At 43.6% G+C, this 11,673-nt stretch overlaps 1 protein-coding gene across 1 annotated transcript in view; it reads left to right on the plus strand.

The window, feature by feature from the left end:
* Positions 1-4,270: 4,270 nt before the first annotated feature.
* Positions 4,271-11,673, plus strand: part of TMEM260 (transmembrane protein 260) — a 32,317-nt gene continuing 24,914 nt past the window's right edge. The window contains exons 1-3 of the mRNA XM_026849200.1: positions 4,271-4,319; positions 5,439-5,470; positions 6,218-6,369. Coding sequence (XP_026705001.1) covers positions 4,271-4,319; positions 5,439-5,470; positions 6,218-6,369 — 233 coding nt within the window. The remainder of the gene's footprint in view (positions 4,320-5,438; positions 5,471-6,217; positions 6,370-11,673) is intronic.

An 11,673-nucleotide genomic window follows, 5' to 3' on the forward strand; every position in this document is an offset into this window, starting at 1 on the left:
CCCGCCGGCGGGACAGGGCCGGCGGGACACACCGCGGGGCCGGGGAGGTGGCACCACAGGGACCCTCGGCCCGTAGGGGCTGGTGCATCGCGGGGAGCCGTCGCGGGGCGGGGCTGAGCCTTTAGGGGCTGGTACATGGCAGTCACCAGATGGGGATGCTCATCCTATAGGGACCGGTGCATCACTGGCACCCCGTAGGGTTTCTTCCCCGCAGGGGCTGGTGCGACCTTGTCACCCCCTAGGGTTTTTGACTCCATAGGGGCTGGTGTGTTGCTGCCATAAGGGTTGCTGCCACCCCATAGGGTTTCATCCCCATAGGGGCTGGTGCGTCCCTGTCACCCCGTAGGGTTGCTGTCACCCTGTAGGGTTTCTGACTCCATAGGAGCTGGTTCGTCCCTGTCACCCCATAGGGTTGCAGACTCCATTGGGGCTGGTACATTGCTGTCATAAGTGTGCACCCCCCCTCAGACACCAGTGCATCGCAGTCACTCTGGGGTTCTCATCCCACTGAGGCTGGTGCATATGAACATCTCCATAGGGGCATTTCCCCTCCAGGCTAGTGCATCACGGACATCCCATAGTGGAGTTCACGCCCCTTGGGGTCGGGGCATCACCATCCTGCCATGGGGTGCTCACGCCACCAAGCCTGGTGTCTCACAGTCACGCCTTGGGGGGCTCATCCCCCTGGGGTCAGTGCAGCAGGGTCACCCCTTGGGATGGAGCCCTCTGGCCACCCTGCATTGACCTGATCCTCCCCCCCCCCCCCTTTCCAGCAAATACTTTTCCTCTGTCTGACCCTTTTGGCGAAGGATTTAGTCAGAGGCCCTGGGGATGGCTGGTGGCGTCAGAAGGCAGATGTGCCATCCTGCCAGATGTGGGATCATCTTAAAGGTCTTTTCCAACCTAAATGATTCTGTGATTGGACTGTCGCTTCCTCTGGCCTGTGCGGCCGCAGCCAGTGCAACAGTGAAATCTCTGCATCTACCTGTCTGGAAGTGCAACTTGCCGACAGTGACGAACTATCTGATGTTTTGTGTTTTGAGCTGGTGATCCCACCAGATGGGACAAAATTCTCCTGTTTGGTCCTTCTGCGGTTTTGCAGGTTTAATCTGGTTTTGTTTAAAAAAATGCCTTCCTTCTGTAGCATGTGTGCAGCTGTGATTTGGAGATAGGAGGGCTTGTATTTTCTAGGGGATGCTTTGATTTCTTTTTGATGGAGTAGGTAGCCAACATATTTTCTTTTGTATCCCAGAAGAGCATTGAGTGTGTCTGTTTAACTATGTGCCTCTTGGCCATTGCTGGTTTCGGATCCAAGCTGTGCATAAAATTCCTTATAAATAAATGGGCTTTTAACGGATGCATATATTTTACAGCTTCAGTATGTGTGGAGAGAGAGAGAGATACATGACTTAACTAAAAACTTTAAAATTTGCTGTTAGTTTTTGTTTGGAGTTATGTGCAAAACAGTGCTATTTGATAAACGTGGGATGGTTTTGTCTAGCTGGGTTTAAGCATGTATCCAGCGTAGCTCCTCACACACAAATGTAAAGTTGAGCAGTGATTCAAGTGAAGGTTATTTGCTCTAAAGATAACAGGACAGAGCTGTGTTTTCATTACACCAAGCTCATCCAGTTTAGCTGGCTCTCAGAGGTGCAACCTTGTGTTGTCCCATTTTCCCTGTTTCTGTGTTTGGATCAGAGGGACCCTGTTGTCAGAGCTGTATTAAAAGAATTTGGTTTTAAATCCCTTCTCCGTAGAGCTCACATCCTGCACTCTGGACAGGTGTGCAAGTGCATCCTTGCTAGGCTGGCCAGTGTGCGCCCCGATGGCTTTTGCTTCTGCTCCCAAGCTTGTGAAAGGGTTGGATTTGCTCCTTCTGGCTCTATCAGTTAATATGGGATGATCGATATATTTAGTTATTACCATTTTGTCTTTTAAAATACTCCCTGGTGAGAAATGCTTGTCTGTGAACACACCGGGTTCCTGTGCTCTGAGCGGTTTGTGCTGTGCAAAGCCTTGAGAACCTGTTTTTTAATTGTACTTGAGCTTGGGTTTTGCCCCCAGGATGCAGATAACCATTAGCACCCTTTACAAAGTGGGAAGCGGGGTTCTGCTGAAGAGGTGGTGCTGGATTTGTACCTTTCTTGGTGTGAATTATCCCCGTAGATCCAGTGAGCGGCCAAGCAGCACAGGCGTGGGTTCTCCCCACTTTTTGTGGGTTATTGTGGTTACTTTATCCCATTTTGGAGGCAGGAGGGGGATTGCTCTTTCCCTAACTTCTGAAGGCACGCTGGTTCTTCCTAGCACAGCAGCTTTGTGTGTAGAAATGCACGCATATATGTGTAGTGTGTGTGTCACTCCTCTGCTAATAACTTTTGTCAGAGGTGCCAAGGACACTAACTAGGTGTGTGCTGCAAACAGGGGTTTAGCAGAGAGATGCCCCAGGAGTGGCCGGACTCAGGGTCTGGATGCTTTAACAGGCTTCCAGCAACCTACGCTAGAGGGAATAATATTAGAGGAAATCTCTTGGCATGGTGTCCCTCAGCTAGCCCATGACCTTGCACCCCATGTCCCATTTTTTTTTTTTTTTTTTTGCATTTTCTTCTAAATCTGCTGCCCAAGTTGCATGGGTTTACTGGAGTTCATCCCTACTGTCCTCTCATGCCTGTCCCAGCCAGCAGCCGCCCCAGCATGTTGTGTTAAAGCTTTTTGGGTTATTCCCCTGGTTTCTCATGGCCTGAGCAATGAGTGAGGTGCTTCAGCATTGCTGCCTGGCACGAATCCCCTGGAAGGTCTCTGCACGGCCCCGCTCAAGGCGATTAACTTGCCCGTGCCTGAGCACGGAGCTCAGACTTGTGCCATGAAAAACACTGAGGCTACTTGTGTGAGTAAAGAGCTGCTTAAGGATTTGCTGTATCTGCTTTCAGGCAGGGAGCCTATTAATTTATTTTATTTTTGTTAAGCTATCTGTATATTTTTAATTGTTCTTGAAGTTTTGAGTAATCCAAAAATGTAAAAGGCAGTAGATATTTTCAATGGCAGCTTTCTCATGTTACTTAGCGTTATAATAGAGAAATGAGAGAATGAATTCTAATTCAGAAACATCCACAGATGTTAAAATAGCTTAAAAAGGGATCAAATCAACTCAAGTTAAGAAAAAAAAAAATCCCAAACCTTTTCTCTGATGTTTCAGACATCTGCTCCCAACCTTGCTGGGAATAAATCAATTTTCAGGCAGTGTTGGGCCCGTTGCCTGAACACCTTTATTGGGGAATCAAGCAGCTAGTCAGAAACATACTTACACCAAGGTATGCAGGAATAAACTCTTCAATTTGAGCCGGCATCTGAAGATGCTGCAGGTCTTTTTCTGTCACGAGAAATATGTGTAAATCAAGTTTGTGGATGCTGTAGTCTTCCTCAGTGTGTTTTGCTATTTAATAATAGTGCTCTGCACTTACATAGCCCGTATCTTCACCTATATAGCCCACAGAGGCTGCAAGTGGTCAGGGATGGGGAATTAACCTTCTCTGAAGTGTTAGAAGTGTTATGCATGCCTTTTAGTTTTCCCAGTGGAATTCAACAGGCCTGCAGCCTGGGAGCTTTTTTTTTTGCATGTTTTCTTCCTTTTTTTTTTTTCCCCCTTAATTCTTATGAGGCAAAGTTGTGCTGTTGGCTTTCAAAGCTTGGTGATGACATCCACCAGTATTTTTATTTTAATTCTATTTTGCAGCTTTCTGGCCGGTTTGTGTCTGTATTGCTTTGGGGTTATTCTTGCCCGTGATATGAACCCATATCACAGCAACATGCGTGAACTTAAGGTTAACCTTTAGCCATTTTAGGTGCACATATTGGTGTATCCCAGAAGGACTCTGATGAAGGTGAAGCCATGCTTGGCTCAGGAGCGTCATCCCTGCGATGCGATGGGCATCCACCATTAGCCGCTGAGCAGAGCAGCACATGCCACCATGCTGGGGTACCCCTGTGACACTGAATTTAGGGTTTTCTTTATTAGCATTTTTTGCTGTGTGCAGGGGGATCGGTTGCTTCCCAGCCTCACCATGCCCTGGAAGCATCAGAGCTGTGGAACACTAAAGGGCTCGGCTTGGGATGGAAGGTTTTCCCATCGCATCCTCTTTTTCGGGGCCGTCTTGCAATAGGTTGAAACTTTCCTAAAATAGAGTAGCAATAAAAATAGCTGGCATTTGCAAACGTAGTAAAATCCACATCTGAGAGGCTTTTGTGCAGAAAGCTGCAGGGCTGTCCCCTGGGCATGGTGCAGGGTGATAGCCGTAATTTTATGACAGTTGCCAACAGCAATAGTGAGTTGACTTGAATCTTCCTTTTAAAATATATTGTTTACTGTAATGTCAAGATTCAGAGGTGCCATTTGTACAGTCCTCCTACTTTGCGTTGGATGGTAAGGACATAATAATGTGCAGAAATGTAAAATATTGTTAATTTAGCATTTAAAGCCAACAGCACTGTTCATTTTGTGTCTTTACCATCAAATGACAGGACTAAGCTGCCACCACCTTGGCACTTGCAAAACTAGCAGGACCAGTAAGACCAAGCTCTGCAAAAATCAGATCACAAAATTTGAGGGAAAGAAGGAAAAACAGCTGTAATTTTTAATTTTGTCGCTCCTTGGTTCGTCCCTGAATGCGTTGTGCCTAATGAATATGTTTAATACATGCCGTTCCGGAGCGTTGCCAGATGCTTCAGTGTCAAGTGCTCTAAAAACGACAAGTATTTTTAACTGTTATGCTAACGTGGATTTTTTTTTTTTTGTGGCGGTTATTTGTCCTGACGTAAAATACAAAAATGAAATGCAAAATCTCAGTGGTGTTTCTAATGGGAATGGCTGCTGGATGCAGAATCCGCTGACAGGTAGAAGAGTTACTTGTGAAGCAGATGCTGCAAGAATTGCTCTAGCATCAAGGGAGAGCAGCATTCCCAAATACGTGGATGCAGATTTGCACGATCAATGATTATATATTCCTTCTTTAAAAACTACAAAGCTGTGTTTGTTTTTTTTTTTTTTAAATGAGAAACAGCCAGGCTGTTTAAGAGACAATGCAACTTAAACGTTGCAAACTGTAGTGCTTGAAAGTTATTGAGTCAGTTGGTTTGAAATTAAAAATACACAAGCACAATATCTGCATTTTGAATATCTTGGACCATTCTTTACCCGAACCTACCTATACTTTCACTTATCTGGTCATAAAAGTCTCACGAAAACATACAAAAGATATTTTGTGCAATGACATCAGAGAGAGAAAATATTCTTAGAAAATTTCATGCTGTTAAATCTCTACAGATTTACAGTTTTATCCAGTCAAATTAATGCAAAACCCCAATGCAAGCATTTGGATTTTGAAAACTTTGGAGGAGTGTCATTTCCTAATAGTAATTATTGGTTTTACATTATTTTTTCACAGGGGAGCTGATCACAGCCGCATATGAGCTTGGAGTAAGTATTAGTTTTATTGTTTAATCAATGCTCTCATTAACAGTTTTAGGAATTAAGGAAGTTTAATTAAGCATGGAGTAAAGTAGATTAATTTATTTTCAAACCACAGTTTTTACTAACTTATAAGTACAGCACGCGACAATTTACTTCAAGTTTTAAATCCAATTAAACTAAATTATAAAGCAAAGGCTTTACTGTATATACAGTAGCTGGCTTATTATCAACCCAAATTTTGTATAAGCTGGGGAGAATAAAATAAATCGGGTTAACAATTTTAATAAGTTTTATTATTTAATAAAGTTTATTATGGTGCATGATCCCTTTAGGCAAGACCTTAGGACTGTCAGCGCGGTGGTAATCCGATAGCAGTGTGGTCTTTCAACTTGCTAACCAATAAAATAGTTGAGAAGCTGCCTTTTTTTTTTTTTTTTTTTTTTTTTTTTTTTTTTTTTCAACAGCCTTTTGAATGACCCTAATATACTGTGAACCCAAACAAGGAGCCCTTTAAGGCACGCTAATGAAACGTGGCACCTCCTTTTCTCGCCGCCTCATTATTATGAGCGAGGCGTGGAGCCAAATCCACTATGGAAAAATATTTGCAGAGTTAAAATCGGTATGAAAGGATGGGTCGGGGAGAGGCACCACTTGGAGATCCCCCGGCTCCTGCTGCCGGACCCCGGCGTGCCGTTCTCCTTTTGATTTCATAGAATTTCACCCTTTTTCAACCCCGTATTGATCTGTCTGTAGGTCGCCCACCCTCCTGGCTACCCCCTGTTCACGCTGCTGGCCAAACTGGCGACGGGGCTGCTGCCCGTCGGCTCCCCCGCCTACCGAGTCAATCTCCTCTGTGGCTTGTTGGGAGCAGCTGCCGCCTCTTTGCTTTTTTACACAGTTTTCAGGTAAAGTCATTTTTCTCATTGGCGTGATGCTGGCAGGGTGCTTCCCCGTCGGCTCGGGATGTTTCCAAAGGCTCCCTCTGTTCCCCTCTGGCCTTCGGACTAGCGTTTCCCCCCGCCTCCCTTTCCAGCTGTAATTAGTTCTGATTAACCTAACAGCAGTTTAATCTGAATTTGACCTTCTTTCCTGCACAAAAGGTCCCTCTTTGTTTTTTTTTTTTCTTTCTGTTAAATAATAATAATAGTAATAATAAAAAGTGCACCCTTTCCCTTACACAGACGTGACAGGTTGTTCAGGCTCATTATCACAAATCACCGCTCGGTTTAACTAACCAGAACTAATGAAGTTTGTCGTTCGCGAAAGATGCAGATGGTCTGTTTAAATTAACAGGATGAGCTTCACCTATCGGGAAACCGTGAACTTGGTTTAATTGCAGCTCCCGGCGGAGGCGGATGGGCAGTTGCCTGCCGGTGGTACCCAAGGACCGGGGCGAGCATCGGTGCCTTCCGCAGACAGAGGTGCTGCCGTCTGCAGGGTGGGGGGGAACTGGCCAGAGCTCGTCCGTTTTCTCCAGACCTCTAACCTTGGGAGAAAAGGGAACAATCGGGATGCGCACGTGGTTGGGGGTTTTGTTAACCCCGCTCGTCTTTGATGTGCAAGTTCTGGCTGCTCTTAACCTCAGCCTGACCCATATTTGAGAGGATTATCGCAACCCATACAAACAATTTCTGATGTTCTTTTGCAGGGAAAATAGGGCACGTTTTGAGGCTGCAAACAGTGAAATCTGAAATGATATTGGGGCGCTTTGGGATGAGACAGGGCGCTTCCTCACTGAGATTATTCTGACAAAAGCTGTTTCTCCCACCCGTTTCCAGAGTTGCCTTGCCCCTCTGGGAAACCTTCCCAGAGAACGAGAGCAACCTAGAAATAAAAGCAGGAATAAATGGGCAGGGGGAGGAGAGAGAAGATCCTGCACAGCCTGAGAGCCTGAGCTCACTTAAACTTGGGTCCATGGGGTCTGTCTGTCCATCCGGGTGCATCTTCCTCTGCTAAAGAGGAGCTGCTTTTTGCTCATCACCTTTCACGTAGCAGCACATCAGCTCCAAAGCACACCTACTGGAATTGCTAAAGTAATTCCTAAATGTTTCTATAAGTATTTAAAGTGATCGCTTTTACTGTTGGGTAATACATGTAATTAAGTCAGCATTCTTTAATTTAATATCCTGTATTTTACAGCGTATTTGGGGAGCTGGAAGTGGCGCTGCCCTCCCGTGCACAGTGCCAGGCGCAGCGTCAGAGCACAACTCATTTTGATTATATTAAAAACTCCTGCAAGGAGTTGCTAAAGGTTTTGAATATTGGGTTCTGATTTGTTTTTTATTATGGTTATTCCTGTTACGATAGTTACTGTGAAGATCTGCCCCGCTTGTTAGTTTTTTTTCCAACGTGACAGTGCCTTATGTGCCCATTTTCTGCATATGAAATGATGCGATTGTCGCTTCAGAGAAATAAGAATGCAAGAGGGAAATTACAAGCTAAATTTAGGAATTATTTTTACACTTCTAGAGGTTTAATTTTTGTTGTTGTTGTTTAATTGGATTTGGAAGATGTTGCTTCTGTCAGATTCAAAACTTGCGCGAAAGAACAAAAAACCTGGAATTGAGAGATGATAGAAACTATTAGGATTTACAGAAAATTATTTCATAGGTACAAGGCACTGACAGGATCAATTATTCAGCCTAGCAGCAATCTAATTTTTTTGAAATTAATTGTAAGAGATTGTGGGTCAGTTTTATTTCCAAATTACAATTTATATCTTTCCTTTTAAGCACCTTAAAATTGATTTAATTTTTACAGCATTCATTTAGGGAAAAAAAAGTTTTTTTTCTTTCTATTGCCATCTACTTTTAAAAAAAAAAGAAAGTGTTTACTGTCACTGTCTGCGTGAAAGCCATAACTATCTGAAGGGGACGTGTTTTGGTTTTAACCGGGCTTGTCTGTACTCACAAAGGATCTAAATGGGTCTATCAAATCCGCTCGCATTTTTGTGTTTTAATTACAGTTTAGCTGATGGGGTGACCCCCGCGAGGTACCAGAGGAAAAATAAGCACCTGCTCCTCTTGCCGCATGAAATGTGGATGTTAATATGAAAATATGTAGATGTTAGGAATACAAATAATTGATGAAGTACACATCCTTCGGGAGCAACACGGTTCAAGTGGCAAATCTCTCTCCTCAAACAATAGCCACCCTTCAGCGGGGAGGAAGCCATCTCTATGGTAATGGGGCTGATGCTGCCCTATTGATCGAGTGGAAGAAGACATTACACAATGTCAGTTGGGTTGTTACAATTTCATTTGTCGTCTGACCTGAACTTAACCTCTAAAACCTTTCTTTTCTCCCCACCAGCCAGGCAGAGCTGCTGTTTACCCTCGCGGGGTTTTTCTGTGCCTCCCAGCATCCCCGTACAGTAAATTTCTCCCTTTTTTTCCCATTGACTCTTTTTGTTTAAGAGGCATTTCCCGAGTTTATTCCTTGGCAAGTCACGACAATTTCTTTTACTGCTTAAGGAAAGAGTCGCGGTTCCCTCTGTGGCTGGCTAGTGTTTGGGATGTTCTGGCGCGTGTGGGATTAGGATGGAATTTATTCCTTAAACAGATTTCTCCTCTGCCAGGTGATGGCTGGCGGGATGTTCCGCGCAGATACTGCCAGGGTCGATAGGAAGCAACCCCGACATTTTGTTTGTTTATAGATTGCATTATATTATATCATTCATTTCATTCTTTTTTTTTTTTTTTTTTTTTTTTAAGCCTGGATTGTGCTTCTTAAAACAAAGTTACGTTGAACCACATTGATGCAAATAGCCATTTTGTCAGTAATCCAGACTATCACTGAACGAGTGGTTTACTCCTTTGAATTAGTTCTCAAATATGTTTTTTTTTTTTCTCCCTCTGCACAATCTTAATAAATGGCTTGTAATTATCGTAAAATGGCATTTACAAAGAGTTTTCTTGGACTGCTTGTAACTGAGGCAAATAATTCATCTTTGCTTTGAGAGAGGGGGGAGCTGCTTTATGTTTTCAGGACGCAGCAAGTGCGACTATAGGATTGTTTCTTTAAACAACTATTTATTTGTTTTACTGTGGGAGGCAAAGCATAGCAAGTTTACAAAGTAAACCAATTATCTTCTTATAATATGATTGCCAAAGTGTCATCTTCTGTACAGATGATGCATTCTTTGCATTCTCTGTTGCAAAGAGAAATAGGATGCTTTCCCCTGCTTTAAGTGCTTTTTTTTTTTTTTTTTGGTGTATAGCTTTCATAGTTAGGCTGGTTTGCTGTAGCTAAATGTAAAAAGCTAATTTATTGCAGTGGCAGTAGCAGAGTAAAAGGTGTCATTGCCCAAGTACTTCTAGTAAGTTTTTGCCAACTTTATTATGGCTGAGTTGGACACAAGTTTTTGAAAGGGGGGAAAATGTGGTATTAAATTAACCAGGTCATGTCTCTTTGGTTTGCTGTTCTGGCTATCATGCTAAGTTCTGGACTAATATATATGTATTTATATATATATATATATATATATATATATATATTCCTTGTCCCTCAGACCTTCCAAGCAACACAACCTCCAACTGCCAACAAAAAGGAGCGTTAGGCATGTTTTATTATGAAATCATCAAAATGATTTGATCATTTTGAAGTCATAAAAATGTTTTGGAATTGACGCGTGACCATCCTGATGGCTTGGAGGTTTCCTGCTCCAGTGATATGTGTCCTGGAGCTCTTGTGGGAAGGTCCCTGAGAAGGACCAGGCGTGTTGGAGCACTGGGAGGATGTGTCACCTTCGTGGTCCTCACCAGATTTTAAAACTAACCGGTGCTGGGAAAAGTTGTCTGCTGCCTGCAGTGAGTGGGGAAGTACTCTGTGCCCCTCAGGTATGTGGGTCAGTTGGAGCAGGAGTCATCTCCAAACTTTTTTTCGGGGCATGGTTTGGGGAAGATGGAGGGATGAGAGAGCGCTTCCACCTGGGATGCTGGTGCCTCCTCAACTATCATGGGAAATCAAAATACTGGGCTTCAGGGAAGGCAGAATCTCCTTACAGGCCATATTTGGATTTTTCCAGATTACAGATTACCGTAGATTATCACTGTAGCACAGCGCCAAGATCTTGGCTGTTTCAAAAGCAGCTATGCTTAGTAACAAGTAGTTACGAAGTTTTGGAGAGAGAGAAGAAAGGAAGGTACTCAAGCATGAATTTGTTTTTAGAAGAATATCTACTGTGACCTCTGGGTAATTGATCATATATATATATATATATTTTTATTTTTTTTTTTTTTTCCCTTCCTTGTCCCCATAATAAACCAGCACTGAGTTCAGTCTGTTTGAAGACATTACCAAATCTGTTCATTTGCATTTTGCTCTAAAGTAGGCACATTAGGCTGCAATAGCTCTGCTTCGTTTTGAAGAGGGGGGGAAAAAAAAAAGCAGGGCAAAAAACTCTTTTTTTTTTTTTTTTCTAAAAGACTGAAGAGTCTTTTCTGACAGCTAGTCAGAGTTAGAATTAGTTCAAGGAAATGTTAATAATGCACTGCCTGGCTTAATCCCTTTGATATCACCAGGTATCCTCCTGTTCATGGGTTAATTGCTTTAAAAGCGGAGGCAATATTCTGAGCGGTGGGCCGCTTCACCTTTTCACAGCTGTTACCATTGAGTGACAACTAAATCCCATGTGTAAGATGAGGAAGAGCTCAATCTCCAATTGGGAGAAAATTTATGTAAACCGCAATCCCTTCAGAATGTGCGGAAGTCACAGACTTTCTTGATTTACTCTGCTTTTCCCAGAAAGCTCCATTGTTCCCTTCCCTAAGTCCCATCAACCCTTTGTAGCAGAATATCACAGCGGCGGCAGATAGCTTGAAATATATAAATGCTATCATAGCTCTGATTAATAGCAGCGCTTATGAGTCAAGTCTGATAACGGAGCAGCTCTCCACTCAATTTCAGATACCGCTAATGGAATCTGTCTCCTGCAATTGTAATGTGAGAAGGGCTAATTTGCCATGGAGCTTGGAGCTGTCACCAGCCGGGGATTGGGGGGTCAGATGGGAGCTGCCAGGTTTTTGCCCTGCAGCTTGTATCTCTCGCTTTGAATAGCGCAGCCCCCTGCCTGCCAGGGAGCTGATAGGCCGCCGGGGGGTTTATGCCACTCCGTACAATAGCGAAGGGCTGCATGGGCTGACTTGGTAATTGTGAAGCCAGCTCATTTTTATTTTATTTTATATTTTATTCTCTTCCCCCCCCCCCCC

This window comes from Athene cunicularia (genome assembly GCF_003259725.1).
Source record: "Athene cunicularia isolate RWA chromosome 5 unlocalized genomic scaffold, athCun1 chr5_part1, whole genome shotgun sequence".
Taxonomy (NCBI): domain Eukaryota; kingdom Metazoa; phylum Chordata; class Aves; order Strigiformes; family Strigidae; genus Athene; species Athene cunicularia.